Here is a 20,366-nt window from a genome sequence, read left to right as displayed (position 1 = left end):
CCATCAGCCGGACCTGCCCTGGGCCAGCTAGGAGCCCCTTCTGCTTGCTCCGCCCAGCTCCCTACCAGGCTGCGGGTGGGGCGGGCTTGCAACAACCTAGTGGGCCGGCACCTGCGCCTTGAACGAGCTCCAGGCTGGGGCCCTGGTCCTCAGGCCGAGGCTGGTGACCGCGCCCTCCTGCACCTGCATCCTCCAGGAGCCAGCGCTTCCCTGGAAGCCGGTTGGGCAGGGAGGGATGCTGGGGCGTCGCCGGCACCACCCGCACAGCTGCGTGCGGGATGAGACCTGCAGGGGCCTGAGCGGCGGCCCCTAGAAGAGAGGGGATGGGAAGGCGGCAGGAGCGCCCTGGGGCAGCTCCAACCAGTGAGGGGCCGAGCTGGCCCCGCACGCGGCGGGCACCGTGCAGGCACCCAGGCAGGGCTGCCCGGAGCAACGGCGGGCCCTGGGCTGAGCGGGTCCCGAGAGCAGCGGGCGGTTCTGCTACGAGTGGAAGAGCGCGCCCCCATGACCAGCCGGTCCGAGGGGCGGGAACCCCGCGGCGGGTCGCCCTGGCGGTGACGGCTCCATCCAGGTGGCTGCACCGCCCCGGCCCCGCGCCACGGTGGCGGAGCGGCCGGCCGCTCTTCACTGACCGCAGGACTTGGGTGCACACGGGCTCCGCTACGGGGAAAACCGGACAACGCGCGCCCGGCCGGACGCTGACGGCTCGGCCCGCCTCCCAGCCGAGGCCACGCCCACACCCAGGCGAGAGGTGCGCAGGCGCAGAACAGCGCCAGCGTCGCGGGTGTGACGTCACATCGAGGCGCCGGAGTAAACAGACGCAGGTGTCCGGAAACGTCAACCCGAAGTCGGGCGCACGCGCAGTGGGGTTACGAGGGCGCGGCGCACGCGCATTGGCGGCGGGCGCGATGGGCGGGGTGTTGCCCGAGCTGCGATGGCTGCCCGCGGGTGTCCCGGGATCAGAGCCGCCGGCCCCCCGCACAGCCCGGCCTCCTGACGCCGCCCGCGGGCGGGGTCCCCCGGGCCGCCTCCGCCGCCGTCATGTATCCGCCCGCGCCGCCCGCACCGCGGCGGGACTTCATCTCCGTGACGCTGAGCCTTGACCAGCGCGACGACGGCAGCAAAACCCGGCGGCGCCGCTCGTGCTGGCGGGTGAGGACGCCCCGCGACCCCGTGGTCTCCGCCCCGCGCGCCGCCTCGGGCTGGAGGTGCAGGCGCTGGCCCTGGAGGGGGCGCGGGTCCCGGCTGCACTGTCCCCGGGCCGAGCTCCGCGGCCTGGGCGGGGGAGGGCGCCGAACGGGGCGGCCGCACCCCCAGCGGGTTCCCAGCGGAAACCTGAGGGTCCCGGATGCGCGCTCCTGCGGGGCCGGGAGCAGGAGCGCGGCCTCGTTAAGCCCCGGTGCGTCCCCGGCGGCCGCGGGGCGTCCACACGCCGCATCTGGGCAGGTCCGCGGGGCCGGAGCCCTGCACACGCCTTGCGGGGTCTCCCCGCGGCCCATGTGCGGACACAAGTGCACTCGACGTCCGTTTCCCGCCCCGTCTCACCTGCCCCGGTGCCTTCTGCCCCGGCATCCGGGCCCAGCCGGTCACCCCCGCGAGGGCGCCGCCCCCGTCCCGCAGCGATGGAACCTCTGCGGCGGGACCTCCTGAGCTCCTCCCCGTCCGCCCCGAGGCTGTCCCCGTGGGAGAGGCCCCGCGGCGTGAGTCCCAGTAAAGGTGCTCCTCCGCCCCTGCCGCAGGCATGGAAGCAGCTGTCCCGGCTCCAGAGGAACGCGATCCTCTCCGCCCTGGCCTTCCTGCTGTGCTGCGGGCTCCTGTCCTACCTCAGCGCGGCCGACCCGTGGACAGGTACCTGCTCCGGGGGCGCCGGGCAGCGGAGGGCCGAGGCGGCTGCAGCTGAAACTGGCCAGGAGCCGCGAAGGGCGGGGAATGGGCACCCCCCAGGTTAAGAGGGGCGTGGCGTCCCCCGCCTCCTGGCTGGACACGGGCGCTGCTGCCAGTCCTCTGGCTGCTCCGGGGTCTGCCGTGGGCAGGTGTCTGCCCGCTGCCCTGCGGTGGAGGCTCGCGGTCACCCCCCCACCCCCGTGGTTCTCAGGACCCGCGCCGCCCTGTGTCCGGAAAGGACGAGAGGGCGGCCGGGAGCCGGGAGGGGCAGGGAGGGGTCCTCCCCACGTGCAGACACCCAGGCAGCGCAGTGGGGCTGTGGATGGGGAGGCGGGGACAGCCACGGGCTCGGAGGAGGTGCTCGCCCTCGGCTGTTCTTGAGCGCACAGGGGTCCTCGGTGAAGCAGCAGGAAGCGCCGTCTGGGTGTCCCCCACGGAGGCTCTGAGGTCCTCGGGGCCTGGGCGCTGGGCTGAGGAGGTTCTCTGGTTCAGCCCCGAACGGCAGGCCAGCGGAGGAGCAGAAGGGGAGGCCCGCACACCCACCCGTCTTGCCGGCTCCTCGGAAGGCAGATGCCGACCCGGGACAGGGCCCGCGGCTGCCGCCTCAGGTACCTGCCATGAGCCGGTCAGGCTGGCGCCGGCTCCGTGCCAGGGGCCTCGGGACAGGACGCAGGGCTCACACCGATGGCAAGGTTGCCTGTTCCCGCCATCTGACGGGTGTCTCACCCCCATGCTCCTCCGGGCGGGTGGGCGACCCCGGGGAAAGAGGAGCCGGGCCTTCCCTTCGACCTCGGCCGCACGCCTGCTGGTCCCGGGGCCTGGGTTTGGGGGTGAGCAGAGCAGACTGTCCTCTCCCTGGGCCTGGGCCAGGGCAGCCTCCCTGAGGACAGGACCCCAAGCAGCACTGGGAGGCTGAGGGCCTGCCTCTGGGGAGAGTTGAGAGCAGGTCGGGGGCTGAGACCCAGCAGGGCCTGGACGCGGAAGGGGCCAGCCAGGGCTTAGCCCTCACCCAGGGCCCCAGCCGTGTGCAGTCTCCACCCAGGTCGGTCAGGGGCAGAAGATGGGGTGAAAGGCCCCTCAGTCGGCGGGTCACTGTGAGGAGGAAGAGCCCAGCGTGTGCACAGCCTGGGGGTCGGGTCTGATGGGAGAGACCCCGGTGGACGGAATGGCAGCCGGTGGGCAGGGAGCTCCTCTCACTGTGGCCTTCCCTGTGACGTTCGTCCAGAAGCCTCAAAGGCACGTGCGGCGGGGCCCCCCCAACCTGCAGATCAGAGCGCCCCACAGAGACGCGGGGGACAGGCGGCAGGAGGACGGCCGGAGGGACGAGGCGGCGGACGAGGCTCGCCAGGGAGAAGGCCCGCCGGGGACGGTCGTCAGGTACCCGGAGCCGCGGGGAGGGCCGGGCGGGGGCCGCCTGTGGCGTCTCTTCTGGAAAAGGAGCCAAAAGGGAACAGCACCTGGCAGACCTGTGCCTTCCCTTTGAAGGGACAACTCGTGCCCATCCTGCAGGGGGCCCGGTGTGGGGGAGGGGACTGCGCCCCATCTCGCCCCTCCTCGCCGGCCCTGCCCTGGGCTGCTGACGCTCCTCTCCCTGCAGCTGGCGGGGAGCAGTGATTGAGCCGGAGCCACGCACCCAGGCGCCTTCCAGGAAGGCAGAGGCCCCTGCCCGGCCCTCTCTGCAGGCCCCCAGGATTCAGAACCAACGAGGTGAGGCCCCCTGCGCCCTCTTGGGCCCCACCTGGGCATCCTGCTGGCGAGGGCACGTGGACACAGATGCGTCCCTGGCGAGGGCAGAGTGCCAGCCATCCCCGTGGGGCCGCAGCACGCAGGGCACCCACTCCTCAGAGCTTAGGCAGCGACGCGTGGCTTTCCTGTTTTCTTAACGTGTTTTATGGAGAGAAAAGAGAGGGAGAGAGAGAGGTGGAACCATAATTGACGAGAGAATCATTGATCGGCTGCCTCCTGCACAGCCCCTGCTGGGGATTGAGTCCACAATCTGGGCAGGTGTCTTGACCGGGAATCAAACCGATGCTCAGCCACTGAGCCACACCGGCCAGGCAGCAAGGGGCCTTTTGAGGCCGGTGCCCCATGTCCAGGCTGAGGCAACGGGAATGCGTGTGGGAGGCTTGCTTTCCCGCCCGTGGCAGCTCCCAGGGCTGAGAGATGTGGGCAGCCGCGTGGGTGCCTGCATTCAGGCACCGTGGCTGGGGGCCTCCTGGGTGCCGGCACTTCTGGGGAAGGACGCAGGAGCCCAGAGCTGGGCTGGCGGCCAGGCCTGTCGGGGACTCTGATCGTGTGGCCTGAGGGCAGAGCTGTGGGCCTCTGCCCCACAGAGCGGACACGTGGTGTGAAGCCAGTGACACTCGGACCTCACGCGTCTCCTCTTGGAAGACGCCAGGTGCGGGGTCGTGAGAGGCGGGTGGTCGGGTCCTCGTTCCAACACCCGTCAGGGTGGACGTTTCCGCGCCCACGTTGCCAGCGCAGCCAGTGTGACTGGTCTGCAGCCTGAAATGCTCTGCTCGCCGGGGCTCCCTGTGGCCCGGCAGGTGGACGGGACAGGCCTGGTGGACATGAGTCCGAGCTGCCTTGTGAGGCCCCAGCGCCTCTCCACCTCCACAGCCCTGCCCAGCTCTGAGGGTCTCACTCTGGGGCCGTCCCCCGACCTTCCTGCTGCCCGCTGTGGCCCTGGACAGTGCTCCCCGGCTCCTCAGCCTCCCTGCTTGGGGCCCCAGAGGGACTGTCCCCCTGACCAGGTCCTGTCCCCGACCGCCTCCCCCACAGCCTCCCCTAACGAGCGCCAGCAGGCCGTCGTGGACGCCTTCCGCCACGCCTGGGCCGGGTACCGCGCGTTTGCCTGGGGCCACGACGAGCTGAAGCCGGTGTCCAAGTCCTTCAGCGAGTGGTTCGGCCTCGGCCTCACGCTGGTCGACTCCCTAGACACCATGTGGATCCTGGGTCTGAAGAAAGGTACCCGTCCCCCAGCTCCCGCCGAGCGCCCGCATGTGACGGTGGGCAAGTGGGCGCGCATGCCCGGAGGTCCGCCTGCCGTGTCCGCCAACGTGCCTCCTTCCCTGGGGGCCAGGAGCGGGCGTGCTGGTTGTGGGGACTCTGTCACCTCCCATCCAGGCGTCCCGGGGGCACTCAGGGCAGCGAGAGGCCCCTGCCGAGAGCCAGGTGGACCCTGGTGGGCGCCCAGCGGCCTTCCCGCCGGGGTTCCTGCTGCAGCTGGGAGGCCCGAGTGGGAGGTGGCACGTGGTCTGATGTAGCTGCCAGCACCCGGAACCGTCCTCAATGTCCACCTTGTGTCGCAGCTGGGGGCAAACTGGGACTAGGCGTCATCGGTTATTTCTAAACCGACGTTGGCTGAGAAGGCTGGAGGCCGCCGCTGAGCCACCCCATGTCCTTGTGCCATGGCCTCTGACGCCGACCGCTTGTGCTCACGGCTGAGGTGGCTCCCCGGTCGCACCTGGCCGGTCAGCTCGGACCCGAAGACTCGGGTTCCTGCCTTTGCACCCTCAGCAGAAAGGTGGACAGGAGCACACGTGTCGCCTGGGTGGGAGGCCTGAGGGCAGTGCTGGGCCCGCCAGCGTGTCCTGTGCCCTCTCCCTCTCCCGTTCCCCTAGAATTCGGAGAAGCCCGGAGGTGGGTGTCCGAGAAGCTGCAGTTTCAGAAGGACGTGGACGTGAACCTGTTTGAGAGCACCATCCGCATTCTGGGGGGCCTGCTCAGTGCCTACCACCTGACGGGGGACGCGCTCTTCCTGCAGAAAGCCGTGCGTGCCCGCCGGGGCCCGTCTCCTCTCTCCGGGGGCTCTGGGCGGGGCTGTTCCACCCCCTTCCCTCCCGCCCACTCGTCTGTCTTGGCAGGAGCTGACCCGAGTGCATGCCCGTCCGCTGCAGCCACAGGGACACGCTGGGCTCGGAGCCAGCGCCTTGGCTGCGTGGAGGGCGAGCTCCCGAGGGTGGGAGCGGGTGGCGGTCCGCGCTGTGGGGGGGACGCCCTCTCTGAGCGCCAGCACTGACCTCGCTGTGTGTGCCTCAGGAAGACTTTGGGAACCGGCTGATGCCGGCGTTCCGCACGCCCTCCAAGATCCCGTACTCCGACGTGAACATCGGCACCGGCGTGGCCCACCCGCCCTGGTGGACGTCCGACAGCACGGTGGCCGAGGTGACGAGCATCCAGCTGGAGTTCCGCGAGCTCTCTCGTCTCACGGGCGTCAAGAAATTCCAGGTAAGGCCTGGTGTCTGGCAGAGCCCCTGGCTCGCTGCAGCGGGTGCCGACAGTGGGGCACCGGTCCCGGGCCGCCAGCCCCTGCCTCTCTTCACGCCTCAGGCACGTCCCTGCAGGGCCCCCCCCCGCCCAGAGGACAGGCCAGCCCCAAGGCGGCCATGCCTGCAGACAAGCAGGGCGCTGTGAGGGTGGGCCGGCCGGTCAATGGCCAAGGAGCAGCGTCCAGGACACAGGCCTTGCTGCCCGGGGCACGGATGGTCAGGGCGGAGGGCACCAAGCCCTCTGGCTGCCCGGCGCCCTCGCTCACCCCCTCCCCCGCCTGCCCAGGAGGCCGCGGAGGAGGTGACCCGGCACGTCCACTCCCTGTCGGGGAAGAAGGACGGGCTGGTGCCCATGTTCATCAACACGCACAGCGGCCTCTTCACCCACGGAGGCGTGTTCACGCTGGGCGCCCGGGCCGACAGCTACTACGAGTGCCTGCTGAAGCAGTGGATCCAGGGCCGGCGGCAGGACGCGCGGTGAGGCCGCTGTGCCGCCCCAGCCCTGGGCGCCCGTGGGACCAGTTCCTCTCAGCACAGCACGGGCCAGGGCAGGGCCTGGCCGCCCGAGCCGGTGCCGAGGGGGGTCTGGGTCGGGCTGCGGGCCCAGCTCCCTCCCTGAGGAGGGGCGGATGCAGCCCCCGAGTCCCCCCTGGAGAGAGGGCGCCAGGACACCTGGGCTCCCTCCGCGGTTCCACTTACCATGCAGCAGCCCTCGGTGTGGGGAACCCAGACACGGGGGGGGGGGGGGGGGGGGGCGGGAACGGGACTGGCGTGGCTGCCCCTCCCCCCGGGCTTCCCCATCAGGGAGCCGCCCTCCAGGGCTTGGGCAGGTGGGAAGGGACCACCCTGTTTGGGAAGTGGAAGGCACTGCCCTGCCCCACGGCTGACCCACCCCAGGCCCCACCCCCAGGCCAGCCTCAGCCCTTAGGGGTGAGCACCCCCGGGGCCTGCCCCTGGACGGGCCGTGCGCCCCCCGGACTGAGGCCGGGCCTGCTCCCAGGTTGCGGGACGACTACCTGGAGGCCGTGGAGGGGATCAGGAGGCACCTGCTGCGCAGATCGGAGCCCAGCAAGCTCACCTTCGTGGGGGAGCTCGCCCACGGCCGCTTCAGCGCCAAGATGGTGCGTGTGCTGCAGGCAGGGCCGGCCTCCCCGCCTCGGTGTCTGGACCCGAGTTAGGGCCAGGAGAGAGCAGGGAGGGGGTGGCCCAGGAGTGTGAGGGCCACAGGCAGACTGGCTGCCCGGCCTGGGCTGTGCCCACGGTGGGGGGAGGGGTGACCAGAGAGGGCCACAGGCACCTGACCCCCGGCAGCTGGGATCACTGTGGCTGGGGCCCAGGGAGAGGCCAGGTCGGGCTGCTGGGCCACGGGGGTCCTGCTCCTGGCGTGGAGGCCGAGGGCTCCTGGGACGGGGAGGCGGGCTCCGCGGTGGTGAGGAGGCCCTTCACTTGCAGGACCACCTGGTGTGCTTCCTGCCAGGGACGCTGGCCCTGGGCGCCCACTACGGGCTGCCCGCTGACCACATGGACCTGGCCCGGGCGCTCATGGAAACCTGCTACCAGATGAACAAGCAGATGGCGACGGGGCTGAGCCCCGAGATCGCGCACTTCAACCTGCACGCGCAGAAGGACCAGAAGGACGTGCAGGTCAAGGTGAGTGGGGCGGGGCCGGGCAGGGCGGGCGGCCCAGGGCCCTGTGTGGGCCTCACGCCGCCTGTGCCCCCAGCCGGCCGACAGGCACAACCTGCTGCGCCCCGAGACGGTGGAGAGCCTCTTCTACCTGTACCGCCTCACGGGGGACCGCACCTACCAGGACTGGGGCTGGGAGATCCTGCAGAGCTTCAACGCCTACACGCGGGTGAGCGCTGGGGGCCGGCCACGCCCACGCCCCTTCCCTGGCCCCTCCCCTCCCCAGCACAGAGGCCACGCCCTCCCCAGGGCCCTCGGTGCTGGGCGGAGCTGGGAGAGGCCTTAGCAAGGCCTCCGCGGGCTCTGGAGGCAGCATTCCCGTCAGTCACGGGGCAGCTGGAACCACCCGGGGCAGCCCGTCCCCGGGGGCCCTCAGTGACCCCATTCCAGGCCCTGCCGGGCCGTGCCGCCGCCCAGAGGAGGGAGCGGGCTGTGCCCACGCAGTGACCCTGCCTCGGCTCTTCCAGGTCCCCTCGGGCGGCTACTCCTCCATCAGCAACGTCCAGGACCCGCACAACCCACAGCCCAGGGACAAGATGGAGAGCTTCTTCCTGGGGGAGACGCTCAAGTACCTGTTCCTGCTCTTCTCTGACGACATGGAGCTGCTCAGCCTGGACTCCTACGTGTTCAACACCGAGGCCCACCCCCTGCCCATCTGGGCCCCCGCGTAGGCGGGTCCATGGGGCGCTGCCCTGGGGTCTCACTTCTGGTGTTGGAGGGGCCTGGCAGCAGGGCCCTGGCCCTGGATAGGCCCACCCTCCTTTGACCTTGGCCGTGTGGTGTCGGCCCAGCTGGACAGCAGGCCAGGAGGCAGCTGGGCCGGGCCATACCCGGGCTGTGAGGCGCTGGGTTGGCCGCGGGCAGCAGGTGTCTGCCCAGCTGTGGTTCCCTCGGGACATCATCGGGGACCAGGAGGGAGACCAGCGCTGTGCTCAGGGGTCCCGTCCACGGGCCGCCTCCTTCCTGAGGATCTCGGATCATGGCTCACATTCCTGAAACCTGGACATCCTGCCAGCCAGCGCACAGGCCTCGGGGGGCCCAGCCTCGGGGTCCCCAGGCCCACATGTTCAGGGCAACAGCGAGGGACCAGAGTGCAGCTTGGCCTCGGGGTCTGTCTGTGGCCCTGTCCGAGGTTGCGGGGTGTCTGTGGCCCCACTGACCGGGGCACCTGGCTGGCTGTGCTGTTTACGTGTTGGACTCAGGGATCCCACGGGGCGGCGGGCAGGTGTGCCCTGCGCCCGGCCTCCCGATGGGACGGACCTTCACTCGGGATAAAGTAGATCTGCTCCGCGCTGCTGTGTGTGTGTGTGCGCGCGCGCGCGGGCGCACCTGGCATGGGGTGGGCGGGGCATTGGGCTGGTCACCCTCCCCGTCCGCTGAGCTCAGGACCCGCTGGCACCTCTCACCCCAGGTGCTGCTTTCCCGGACATGGTCTTGAGGGGGCCCCTCCCCTCCCGCAGCTCCCACCTCAGGGCTGACGGTTCCATCCCCGGCCTTGCCTGGGTCCCTGACGGTTCGTTTCCACAGAGACCACCCCCGGCCTTGCCTGGGTCCCGGCCCCCAGGGCCCTCTCCGCCCTGTTCAGCTGGCAGCCCGTTGCCCTCAGCATCTTTAGGAAATGCCCTTCGCTCTGGAGCCAGGCCTCTCCGAGGAGACGCACCTCTGCCAAGGTCTGGGCTCCCAGGGGCCGGGGCCTGGGCCTTCGGACATGTACGCGTGCCCTTGACTCCCCGCAGGCCCAGGGCCCAGCCCGCCTCTCCGAGGTCGGAAAGCTGCAGGCCTGGCCCTGAAGTGCCCCCCCCCCCATGCAGGCCCATGGCTGAGGGTGGGCTCCTGCAGGCCCAGGGCCTCCAAAGATGGACGGGAGGGGGAAGGGGCGGGGCTCCTGGGGAGCACCCTTGGTGGTGGTGACATTGAAAACAGCAGAGAAGGGAGGTGGAGTCGCTGGGGTGGCCTCGGTGTTTGGTGTCACAGCTCAGCTGGCCCGTGAAAGCAGGCCCCCATCGCCCATAAACAGCAAACTTGGGGGTTCAGGACTGTTTTATTGTGACTGATGATGGGGAAGGTTGGGCATGCGTGCTCCACGTCCTGTCCCTCCCCCATGGGGCTTGGCGAGGCCCCTGCATTTGCCCAGCCCCCCCTCGAGCACGCCCACCCTGGAGTCCTCGCCGGTCCTAGTGGGGGGAGCGCCCCTCGGCCTTGGAGACTCCGTGCTGCGCCCGCCTGGCCTCCTCCACCCACTGGCCGATGAGCGTGGCCTCCAGCTGGCGTGCCTCGCGGACGGACGGGGGGTCTGCCGGGTGCGATCCCCTGAGGAGCAGGTCGGGGCGGGGTCAGCAGCCCGGCCAGGTCCAGCCGGGGCCGGGCAGGCCAGCACCCTCCCTCCTGGCGGCCGTACCTGAGGTCCAGGTGATGCGCTCCCCCTCGGATGGTGATGGCCAGGACGGAGGCACTCAGGTTCCTCTGGATCTGTCAGTCAGACACCCGTCAGGTGTGCGGGGGGGAGGGGGCTCCGGCAGCCAGCCCCCAGCCCCCAGCCCCCAGCCCTGCACAGGCTGCACGTGCCAGCTGGGGGTGCAGCTAGAGCAGTAACCAGAGGAGGCTGTGCAGCCTCGACTGGCCTCCTTGGAGAGGAGAGGTGACCTATCAACCAGGAGGGTGAGGAGGTGCAGACCGGGTGTGGGTGTGGCCCAGGCCCAGGTTCCTTGGAAGCTCGCAGCCCCATGGGGAGCCCCACAGGGACTCACCCCGCCCCCTGCCCAGGGGTCCAGGTCACCGTTGGAGAAGATGATGTTGCTGGCGGCTCTGAGGTCTGGAAGGGACAGAGTAGGTTGGGGGGACCAGGTGGGGCCCCGAGTTCAGTGAGCTGTGGGGCAGGCAGCTCAGACCCCAGCTCAGCTGCCCCCCAGCCCGAGCCTCACCGCCCCCCCCGAAGTTGGTGTGCAGCCAGTCCCTCCGGGGCCACACGCCCCAGGTGTCCAGGCAATACTGCTGGCGGAGCTGCTCCGTGAAGGGCAGCGCAGGGAAGAGGTCCGTCTGGTTGTTGCTGGAGAAGGTCAGGCTCATCTCCGTGCAGGCCTGTGGGCAGCCTCACTCAGCACCCACCCCCGCGGTCCCGGCCCCCCACCCCGCGGTCCCGGGCCCCCACCCCGCGGTCCCAGGGGGCCCCCCCACCCCGTGGTCCCAGCCCCCCTCCCCACAGTCCCTGGCCCCCCACCCCTCAGTCCCATGCCCCCCCATACCTGGTAGTCCCAGGCCTTGGCGTCGGAGCCCAAGCCGCAGCCGGTGGGGTCTGCGCAGGCCTGGTACTGCAGGTAGATGTCGTAGCAGGGCTCCGTGCCGGAGGAGTTGTACACCAGCCCTGGGGAGAGGGTGCTGAGCCGGTGCCTGGACACCCCCCCCACCTGCCCGCTCAGGACCCTGGGGTCTTGTGTGCCCAGGAGGGCACACCCCGAGTCTGCACCAGCAGTGCCTGCCCTCCCGGCCGAGACCTCCCACAGCCCCTGGGGTAGTGGCCCCAGGCTGGGCCATGGGGGAGGTGGGGGTGGTGGGGTATCCTGGGCCCCGAGGTCCCTGGGATCCCCACACCAACACTGGGGCCCCCTCTCGGCACCAGGCCCAGGGCCCAGGGCGGACCCACCTGCCAGCGCCCGGAGGCCTGCAATCCTCTGGCTCTCACTCAGCAGCCGGTCGCAGGCCACCTGGGGGGCAGCGGGGCGCCTCAGCCGGAGATCCCCAAGACCTGCACCCCTCCCGCTCGCCCTGCCCTGCCCCCAGGCTGTGAGGGGTGGGGGCCCTCGTGTGGTTGGCATCAACCATCCTGGGAAGCTGGCCGGGACCCATGGGGGGGGGGGCGATGGGGGGAAGTCCTTGCCTTGACAGGGTTGGCGGGCAGGGGCCCCAGGAAGTCGGTGGGGTACGGATAGTCCATCATGGCCAGCATGGTGAAGGCGTTCCGGGCGAACCCAAAGAGCTGGGCCAGGTCCTTCCCGCTCGAGAGCGGCTGGCAGGTGCCGAACGCCCGGCTGACCGTGTCATGTGCTGCAGGGAGGGCAGGCCTTTGGGGGCTGCTGGCCAGGAGGGGGGTGCTGCTGGGGGGTTGCAGGAGGTGGGTGGGCCGCGAAGGGGTGCAGGCAGGGCAGGCCTTTGGGGGCTGCTGGGGGACAGGGTGCTGCTGGCCGGGAGGGGGAATACAGACAGGAGTGGGGGGGGTTGGGGGGTAAGGCAGGCCTTTGGGGGCTGCTGGCCAGTGGGGGGGGGGGGGCGGCCTCCTCACCTCCCTGTAGGAACAAGTCCTTGATCTGCTGGAAGGCGTCCCGCACGCCCTGGGCACACTTGGGACTCTGGCCCTCAAAGTCCTGGAGGAAGGACAGGTGGCTGCAGCCGGGCTGCTGCGGGACCCCAGCCCCAGCCCCCCTGGAACCCCAGCCCCCGCCCCCCTCACCCCCACTCACCGCTGAGACGTCCCGGAAGAACTGGTAGGCGTCGCCAAGGCCCGCCACGGACACAACGGGCGCACTGGCCGCCAGCGCCCCCGCCACCAGGTAGGGGTACTTTATCCTCATGTAGGCGGCGAGCATCCCCCCGTAGCTGGTCGGGACGCAAGATCCAGGCTGGGGCCCCACACTCAGCCCCTGCCGCCCGGGGCGCCTCCCAGCCCCTCCCCTCTGCTCCCCCGCCCCGGCCCGGAAGGACCTGGGACGTCTAAGGCCCTTGGGTCCCGGGAGAGAACGGGGCGGCGAGGACCCACCTCCCGCCGAAGGCAATGGCGGGGACGTCCTGGGCCCCGAGGTCCCGGCGCAGCGCCTGCAGCAGCCGCGCGAAGTCGGCCAGCGCCTGCTCCACCGTCAGCAGCTCCGTGCGCCCGCGCTGCGTGGACCGCTCCCCGAACGGGAGCGACTTCCCGTAGTACCGCTGCGGGCGGGGGCGGGACAGTGACCCGCCGAGGCCCCCCGCCCCCGCCCCCGGCCCGCCGTGGCCACCCGCCCGGGGCTGCCAGGGCCCGGCCCGGGACCCACGTGCCCAGCACCCACGTGCTCCGCGAAGACCACCAGCGCCGCTTGCTGCGCCGCCAGCTCCAGGATGAAGCCCGAGTTGTTGGCGAAGGACCACACGTCGCCCTCGTTGCCCGTGTAGAGGAACAGGGGGCCCTCGCCCCGCTTCCAGAACCGGTCTGCGGGGTGAGCGGGAGGGTGAGCCGGAGCCGGGGCCGCCGGGGCGGGGGCGGGGGCGGGGGGGGGGTCCCCGCAACTCACCCGACACCAGGAAGCGCTGCGGGAAGGTCCGGTTGCCGAACCTCTCGAAGTTGAAATGGTCCAGCAGCTGCTCGAAGTAGCGCTCCCGGAAGCCGGGGTCCGGGGCGCGGGGGGCCGCAGGGGGTCCCCGCCGCCCCGCCGCCCCCAAGCCGGGCCGCGCCAGCGCCAGCAGCAGGGCCAGGGCCGCGGGCAGCGCCAGGGGACACCGGGAGCCCATGTCGGCGGCGCGGGCACCGCACGGGCGGTCACATGACCGGCAGGCACCTTACGTGACCGGCGGGCGGGGCTGGCCGTCCTCCCGCTTCCGCTGTCCCCGCGTCACCATGGAGACGGGCGCGGCCGCCGGAGGCTCGGGCTGGGCGCGGGGACTGGGCCGTGCGCGGCGGCTGCTGGGATCCGGCCTGTGCCCCGCGCCCCGCTCCCCGCCGGTCACCGAGGGGTCCTGCTCGTGCCAGGCGTCGGCGGGAGGAGTGACCAGTCCCCCCGAACCGGCCTCGGCCACGCGGAGGTGTCCTGGGCCCGGTCCCTGCAGACAGGCCTGGGGACGGGCGGCGGGGATGAGGCTGCCAAGGGGGAGGGAGCCCTGGACCGTGGGGGTGGGGTGCCCATGCCGCGGGCAGCTGCCCTGGGAAGGAGCTGGTCCAGGGGCAGCAGGGGCCAGGCCGGGCAGGGGTGGGGCCGGGCAGGGGTGGGGCCGGGCAGGGGTGGGGCAGCCAGAACGTCACTGCTGAAAGCCTGGGGGGCGGACTAGCCTGAGGACAGAGAGGCCCCTCCCGCTGCCCAGCGCCCAGTCCAGGGCCTGGGTGAGGGCCAGAACCGCAGAGCTCCCACCCCCAGTTGCAGAGGGGAGGGGCGACACCCCCTCCCCAGGCTGCCCCTGGCCAGCGTGACCCCGGCTCTGCCCAGCCCGGGCGGCCTGGTGCGGGGACAGGGCTGGGTGCTGGGGGCTGGCCACGGGGTGGGCCACTGTCCGGCTGTTCCAATCCAAGGCCGTCACTGAGGCAACGGCTTGATGACAATGACGCCCACATCACACCAGCCACGGGCGTGGCCCTCCCCTGGCCCCCCGCCCCCCGGGGCCCCCAGTCCCTGTCCGGCGGCCCCGTCTCCATGTCCTCCTGCTCCCCCTGCCCCTGTGTCCCCATGTCCCTCTGTCCCTGTGTCTCCGTCCCCGTGTCCTCGTGCTCCCCTTACCCCCCGTGCCCCCGGGGCCCCGTCCCTGGGTGCCCGTCACTCTGCTCTTTCCCCTGTGTCTCCATGACCCCGTGCCCCTGCTCCTGTGTCTCGGTCCCCGTGCCCCCGGGCGCCCCATGTACCCCGTGTCACGTCCCCGTCCCCGTGTGCCAGCCCCCTTGCCCCCGGCCCTGCGTCCCCGTGTCCCTGTGCCGTTACCCCTGTGTCCCTGTCGCCACGTCCCTGGCCCTGTGCCCCTGCCCCCCCGTCCCCGTGTCCCCGTGCCCCCTGCCCCGCGTCCCCGTGCCCCCCTCCTCACGTCTCTGTGTCTCCAAGATCCAGTGTCCCCGCATCCCCGTGTCCATGTTCCTGTGTCCCCGCGGCTGCGCCCAGGGCTGCCTGTCCTGCGTGAAGTAGGCAGCCGCCCGCTCGGGGCCCGAGGCCTCGGCAGAGGGGGGGCCTGGCAGAGACGAGGACGCGCAGCCTCCACCCCGGACGGCAGCCCCTTCACTGCTCCTGCTCCTGCTCCAGCTCCAGCCCCCCTCAGCGCAGGCACCGGCCCGCAGCTCCCCGCGGGCGCCCCAGCAGCTCTCCATCCAGGGGTCACCCGGAAGGAGTGTCCTGGTCCCTCTCGGACGGTCCTGCCCCACGTGGTAGCCCTGCACGGGGGGGGGGGTGCATCTGGGGGTCCACAGCCTCCCCTCAAGCCTCCCCTCAAAGCCTGGGGCCTAATTCCCTCCACAGCTCGCAGATTTGGGAGCCGGACCTGGACCCCAGCACACCTGCTCTGTCCTTTTAGACCTCCAGGCGGCAGCAACGGAGGGTAAGGAGGGGGGGACCCCACCCACCCGGTTCCCCTTGTAAAGCGTTACCTTAAGCTGGCCCTCCTCATCCCTTTCCAAAGCGAGGTCATCGGCCCAGACGACCTGGCCGCTGTCTGACACCTTCGCAGGGCCGCATCCGTGGTCCACCCGTGTCTGTAGTCCGGCCACATCCATGGTCCGCCCGTGTCCGTGGTCCGCTGTGTCTGTGGTCCGCTGTGTCTGTGGTCCGCCCGCGCTGCCCACCTCACGGGCGGGGTATGGGTGTCTGCCTTGTTTCACAGCATCACGTCTTCAAGGTCCACGTGTGTCTTAGCGTGTGTCAGAACATCCCTCCTTTTATTTTTTAAAATATATTTTATTGATTTTTTACAGAGAGGAAGGGAGAGGGATAGAGAGTTAGAAACATCGATGAGAGAGAAACATCCATCAGCTGCCTCCTGCACACCCCCCACTGGGGATGTGCCCGCAACCAAGGTACATGCCCTTGACCGGAATCGAACCTGGGACCCTTCAGTCCGCAAGCCGACGCTCTATCCACTGAGCAACACCGGTTAGGGCGCGTCCCTCTAAAAAAATTTTTAAAAAAAATTAATTTCAGAAAGGAAGGGAGAGGGAGAGAGAAACCAAAGATGAGCCCTGGCCGGTGTGTCTCAGTGGATAGAGCGTCAGCCTGTGGACCAAAGGGTCCTGGGTTCGATTCCGGTCAAGGCCACGCACCGCGGTTGCAGGCTCCTCCCTGACCCAGGCCCTGGTCGGGGCGCGTGCAGGAGACAACCAGTCGGTGTGTTTCCCTCTGTCTTTCCCTCTCTCTCCGGCCTCTCTAACAACCAATGGGAAATATCCTCGGGTGCGATTAACAACAACAAGGATGAGAGCGAATCATGGGCCGGCTGCCTCCGGCGCGCCCCACACTGGGGATGCAGCCTGCAACCCGGGCACGTGCGGGACCGGGCGTGGAACTGTGACTGGTTCACAGGCTGCCGCGCAGCCACCCTGGCCTGGCTATCGAGGTGCTCGCCCGTTTCTGAATCGGGACCCGGGTCCCCACGTGGGCCCTGTGCGCTCAGCTCGCACCCGCTGGGCCGCAGTGGCCGCGGTCCCGGGCGTGTTGCGTGGTTCGTGCGGCGATGCGCCCCGGGGGGAAGGTCCCTGTGTTGTTGCTCGTTGCTGAGTTTCAGGAGCGTTTCCAGCACGTCCTGCTGCGGATCCTGGTGCGACGAGCGGCCGGGACGTCCTCCCATCCATCCCGGGGGTCCTCCTTCCTCCCAGAGGCTATGCCCGGTGCCCGGAGGCTCCTGTTGCCATGACACCCAGCGTGCCCGCTCTCCCTTTGCTGCTGGTGCTCCAGGTTCCTCTGAGAACCCGGCGTGGCTCCAGGCGGCGGCGCCAGACGCTGTCTCCCTTCTTCTTTCCCAGAAGAGACGCCTCAGGCAGGCTCCGCCCAGCGCTCACTGCAGCTCCTGGGACCTGATGACCAACCGACCGACCGACCGACCTGGCGGGCTTGTCCCTGAGGAGCCTCGTCCACCGCCTCGTCCCTCCTCCTGCCGCCTGTCCCCGCGTCTGTGTGGGGCGCTCTGATCTGCAGGTTCAGGGGTCCCTAGCCTCCCAGTGCTGCTCGGGGTCCTGTCCTCAGGGAGGCTGCCCAGGCCCAGGCCCAGGGAGAGGACAGTCTGCTCTGCTCACCCCCAAACCCAGGCCCCGGGACCAGCAGGCGCGCAGCGGAGGTCAAAGGGAAGGCCCGCCACTGCCTTCCCCGGGGTCGCCCACCCACCCGGAGGAGCATGGGGGTGAGACGCCCGTCAGACGGCGGGAACAGACAACCTCGCCATCGGTGTGAGCCCTGCATCCTGTCCCGAGGCCCCTGGCACGGAGCCGGCGCCAGCCTGACCGGCTCATGGCAGGTACCTGAGGCGGCAGCCGCGGGCCCTGTCCCGGGTCGGCATCTGCCTTCCGAGGAGCCGGCAAGACGGGCGGGTGTGCGGGCCTCCCCTTCTGCTCCTCCGCTGGCCTGCCGTTCGGGGCTGAACCAGAGAACCTCCTCAGCCCAGCGCCCAGGCCCCGAGGACCTCAGAGCCTCCGTGGGGGACACCCAGACGGCGCTTCCTGCTGCTTCACCGAGGACCCCTGTGCGCTCAAGAACAGCCGAGGGCGAGCACCTCCTCCGAGCCCGTGGCTGTCCGTCCGCCTCCCCACCCACAGCCCCACTGCGCTGCCTGGGTGTCTGCACGTGGGGAGGACCCCTCCCTGCCCCTCCCGGCTCCCGGCCGCCCTCTCGTCCTTTCCGGACACAGGGCAGCGCGGGTCCTGAGAACCACGGGGGTGGGGGGTGACCGCGAGCCTCCACCGCAGGGCAGCGGGCGGACACCTGCCCACGGCAGACCCCGGAGCAGCCAGAGGACTGGCAGCAACGCCCGTGTCCAGCCAGGAGGCGGGGGACGCCACGCCCCTCTTAACCTGGGGGGTGCCCATTCCCCGCCCTTCGCGGCTCCTGGCCAGTTTCAGCTGCAGCCGCCTCGGCCCTCCGCTGCCCCGGCGCCCCCGGAGCAGGTACCTGTCCACGGGTCGGCCGCGCTGAGGTAGGACAGGAGCCCGCAGCACAGCAGGAAGGCCAGGGCGGAGAGGATCGCGTTCCTCTGGAGCCGGGACAGCTGCTTCCATGCCTGCGGCAGGGGCGGAGGAGCACCTTTACTGGGACTCACACAAGTGCCCCGCCCCGCAGGAGAGCTCGCCCAGAACCTCCCGGGTCTCAGAAGCACCGGCCGACGGTTTTTCCAAATTCCGCCGTCAGGCCGAGGCCAGACAAAGCGAAGCCACGGGACAGGGCGTGGCGGGTGACACTGAGGGTCCCGCTGCGGGATTTTGTGGATTAAACTCTCGTGTGTGCTCGCAGCTGCGTGCCGCTGGGTCCGGTGTGACTTCCTTCCGTCCGGCCACGGCCGCTGGGCCTGGACCTGACGGTGGCTCAGCCGGCCGGCGCCCTGGCTGATTGTAACAGGCAATTGTCAGAAATAAAACGATGGTTACCCTTTGTCGTAGGTCTTGAAGCCAAGGCCCTAGATTTGAGCTCAGGCAGCGAAAACAGGTCCCAGCGCGTCGCTGGTCTGTGGGAGAGGAGCGGGCTTCCTCCCCTCACTCCACTCCCCTTTAAAGCCTGCACACATTTCACTGATCTCAGAGAGGAGGGGGGCGGGGGAGGGAGGGAAACGTCAACGATGAGAGAGAATCACGGGTCAGCGGCCTCCTGCACGTCCCCTCCTAGGGGTCAAGGTGCAACCCGGGCCTGAGCCCCGACCCGGAATGGAGCCCTGACCTGGTTCCGAGGCCGTGGCTCACCCACTGGCCGCTTTGTCCTCTGAGCACGTGAGGCGCACGCAGTGGTCAGAGGCCCACATTTGTTGGCCAGATGAGCCGGGCCTAACGCTTCCGCTGCTGCAGCCCCAGCCCTTAGGGCCGCGCCCGGCACACAGTAGGTGCTCAGGAAATGTCGGTGGCGTGAATGAAAGGTGGCGGGTCTTGCCCCCGTGGGATGTGTGGGGACCCTGTGAAGCTGGGAAAATGGCCGCCCGGGAAAAGGGGAGTTGGAAAGGCGGCGACGGAGGGACCCCGTGGTGGGGCAGGCAGTGGCGTGCGGACAGGGTGTGCGTGGACGTCAGCACGAGGGCAGGGGAGACAGCACCGCTGGGGTCTGCAGCTGCTCTGGGTCGGGAGGCCCTCGGGTCCCCCCAGATCAGGGAACAGAGACCCCATCAGGCCTGCTGCAGCCAGCCACCCCCCAACCCCCTTTGGAGTGGGCCCTCGCAGCAGGGGGCTCGGCCGTGGGGAAGGTGTCTCAGCCTCGTTCCTGCTCATCTGCTCGGCCCGACCTCTCGGCAGAAGTGTGTCTCCCGGCGGCTCATGAGCCCCGTCCCCAGGGACTCACCCCCCCCCCCCCACAGAGGAGGCAGAAGTGGGTTCTTGTCCCAGGTTCCGAACTGGCTAAAATCCTGGGGAAGAACTTGAGTGGTCGGCCTGGGTCATGTGACAATCCCTCAGCCAATGGGCTGAGGCCAAGGAGGAGCTGTGTTGATGATTGACAGCCCTTCCTGGAGCCCTGGTGGTTGGAGTGAGGGAGGGGCGGGAGCAGGTCCCTCCGCGTGCTGTTGGGCAGAATGAGCCAGCACTGGGGTGGCCGTGCACCCCAAGACCACCTTCCCATGGGGAGCCCTGGGGCAGAGGCCACACCCCAGGTCTCCTTGGGCCTCCCCACAGAATCTGCTTCCCCAGCATTCAGAGGGGTCCCTGTCTCAGCCAGTTCCTCTGTCACAGCAGGGCAGCCAGTCAAAGGTCTTCTCCAGCCCTGGCCAGTGTGCTCACTGGTTAGAGCGTCGGCCTGCAGACTGAAGGGTCCCAGGTTCGATTCCCGGTCAGGGCACATGCCCAGGTTGCAGGCTTGGTCCCCAGTGTGGGGCGTGCAGGAGGCAGCTGATCAATGGTTCTCATCATTGATGTTCCCACCTCTCTATCCCTCTCTCTTCCTCTCTGAAATCAATTAAAATATACATATATATATATTTTAAAGGCTTTCTCTAGTTCACCCCAAGCCATGATGGGGGTGGAGGAAGCCTCCATCTCAACACGGAGCCGCACTCCTGCAAGGAGCCCATGACCTGGTGCGGGCACGGCCTCCACCCTCCCCTGGGTGTTGGGGACCTTGCAAGGGGCTCCAGGCAAAAGCTGCGGCACCCGGGCCTGGGGAGGGAGGAGGGGTGCTGACCAACCCGTTTTGACAGAAAGAGGGCCCTGCTGTGCGGGGTTCGGCCGCTTCCCTGGCTAAACACTCCCACCGGCCACTTGCAGGCTCCCCGCTGCATGACAACCAGCTCGCAGATTCCTGGATGTTTAGAAACTGCTGCTCCAGGTCAGTGGAGCTCCCACTGGAGGAGTGGGGGTGGGTGGAGGAGACAGGCCCGCAGCGCGGCCTCAGCCCCCCCCTCCCCCCCGTGCTGGCTGACCCCTGGCCGTCCACCCCCTGCACGCAGGCAGCCTCCAGGCTGTGACCTGCCAGGGCCACAGAGCCTCTGGAGACAGCGCCAGCTCTGGGCCCTTGAGCGCACCCCACGTGCCCTCTTGTGAGCCCCGGGAACAGTAAGCGTCCTCAGGGCTGGGGGCTGGGGGTCTCCCCACTGTGACCCTCGATCCCAGACAGAGGCTGTGGGGCTGCAGCGAGATGTGGCCCACCCGCCCCCAGGCCTGGGTTCCCCTCACTGAGGAGAAAGGGCTGGAGAGGGAGC

The 20,366-nt window shown here is 69.9% G+C and overlaps 3 protein-coding genes across 4 annotated transcripts; 2 read left to right on the top strand and 1 right to left on the bottom strand.

The window, feature by feature from the left end:
* The first annotated feature begins 902 nt into the window (after positions 1-902).
* On the top strand, positions 903-9,134 carry MAN1B1 (mannosidase alpha class 1B member 1). Its single transcript, XM_059658607.1, has 13 exons — positions 903-1,152; positions 1,740-1,848; positions 2,377-2,492; positions 3,110-3,261; positions 3,482-3,591; positions 4,666-4,851; positions 5,508-5,656; positions 5,926-6,114; positions 6,442-6,632; positions 7,156-7,276; positions 7,608-7,805; positions 7,879-8,010; positions 8,309-9,134. The coding sequence occupies exons 1-13, from the start codon at positions 1,042-1,044 to the stop codon at positions 8,510-8,512; spliced, it is 1,968 nt and encodes a 655-aa protein (XP_059514590.1). The 5' UTR covers positions 903-1,041; the 3' UTR covers positions 8,513-9,134.
* Positions 9,135-9,863: 729 nt separating this feature from the next.
* Positions 9,864-13,313, bottom strand: DPP7 (dipeptidyl peptidase 7). Its single transcript, XM_059658608.1, has 12 exons — positions 13,097-13,313; positions 12,875-13,014; positions 12,592-12,755; positions 12,296-12,431; positions 12,118-12,199; positions 11,716-11,882; positions 11,482-11,542; positions 11,084-11,202; positions 10,763-10,919; positions 10,589-10,653; positions 10,240-10,310; positions 9,864-10,151 (listed from the first exon to the last, which is right to left on the bottom strand). The coding sequence occupies exons 1-12, from the start codon at positions 13,311-13,313 to the stop codon at positions 10,016-10,018; spliced, it is 1,515 nt and encodes a 504-aa protein (XP_059514591.1). The 3' UTR covers positions 9,864-10,015.
* LOC132212614 (uncharacterized) lies at positions 13,312-17,985 on the top strand. 2 transcript variants are annotated; one of them, XM_059658617.1, is made up of 3 exons: positions 13,312-13,606; positions 15,014-15,092; positions 16,510-17,985. In XM_059658617.1, exons 1-3 carry the CDS (start codon positions 13,312-13,314, stop codon positions 16,562-16,564), a joined length of 429 nt encoding a protein of 142 aa, XP_059514600.1. In that variant the 3' UTR covers positions 16,565-17,985. The 2 variants fall into 2 exon arrangements, with proteins under 2 accessions (XP_059514600.1, XP_059514599.1); XM_059658616.1 differs by lacking the exon at positions 13,312-13,606 and adding an exon at positions 13,662-14,922.
* The last annotated feature ends 2,381 nt before the right edge of the window (positions 17,986-20,366 follow it).

The sequence above is a fragment of the Myotis daubentonii genome, chromosome 11, assembly GCF_963259705.1.
Source record: "Myotis daubentonii chromosome 11, mMyoDau2.1, whole genome shotgun sequence".
Classification (NCBI taxonomy): Eukaryota; Metazoa; Chordata; class Mammalia; order Chiroptera; family Vespertilionidae; genus Myotis; species Myotis daubentonii.
Note: the sequence above shows the minus strand (reverse complement) of the source record. Positions and strands in the feature narration are given on the sequence as shown.

What these genes read in the sequence shown, in the direction of transcription:
- MAN1B1 (XM_059658607.1), top strand. Translation starts at nt 1,042, where the DNA reads ATGTATCCGCCCGCGCCGCCCGCACCGCGGCGGGACTTCATCTCCGTG. An exon ending in GATCCTGGGTCTGAAGAAAG is followed by an intron (nt 4,852 to 5,507) that starts GTACCCGTCCCC and finishes CCGTTCCCCTAG; the next exon opens with AATTCGGAGAAGCCCGGAGG. An exon ending in GCCGCTTCAGCGCCAAGATG is followed by an intron (nt 7,277 to 7,607) that starts GTGCGTGTGCTG and finishes CTTCACTTGCAG; the next exon opens with GACCACCTGGTGTGCTTCCT.
- DPP7 (XM_059658608.1), bottom strand. Translation starts at nt 13,313, where the DNA reads ATGGGCTCCCGGTGTCCCCTGGCGCTGCCCGCGGCCCTGGCCCTGCTG. An exon ending in GCAGCGCTTCCTGGTGTCGG is followed by an intron (nt 13,015 to 13,096) that starts GTGAGTTGCGGG and finishes CTCACCCCGCAG; the next exon opens with ACCGGTTCTGGAAGCGGGGC. An exon ending in TGGTGGTCTTCGCGGAGCAC is followed by an intron (nt 12,756 to 12,874) that starts GTGGGTGCTGGG and finishes CCCCGCCCGCAG; the next exon opens with CGGTACTACGGGAAGTCGCT.
- LOC132212614 (XM_059658616.1), top strand. Translation starts at nt 14,407, where the DNA reads ATGTACCCCGTGTCACGTCCCCGTCCCCGTGTGCCAGCCCCCTTGCCC. An exon ending in GGACGGTCCTGCCCCACGTG is followed by an intron (nt 14,923 to 15,013) that starts GTAGCCCTGCAC and finishes TTCCCTCCACAG; the next exon opens with CTCGCAGATTTGGGAGCCGG. An exon ending in CCAGGCGGCAGCAACGGAGG is followed by an intron (nt 15,093 to 16,509) that starts GTAAGGAGGGGG and finishes CTTCTTTCCCAG; the next exon opens with AAGAGACGCCTCAGGCAGGC.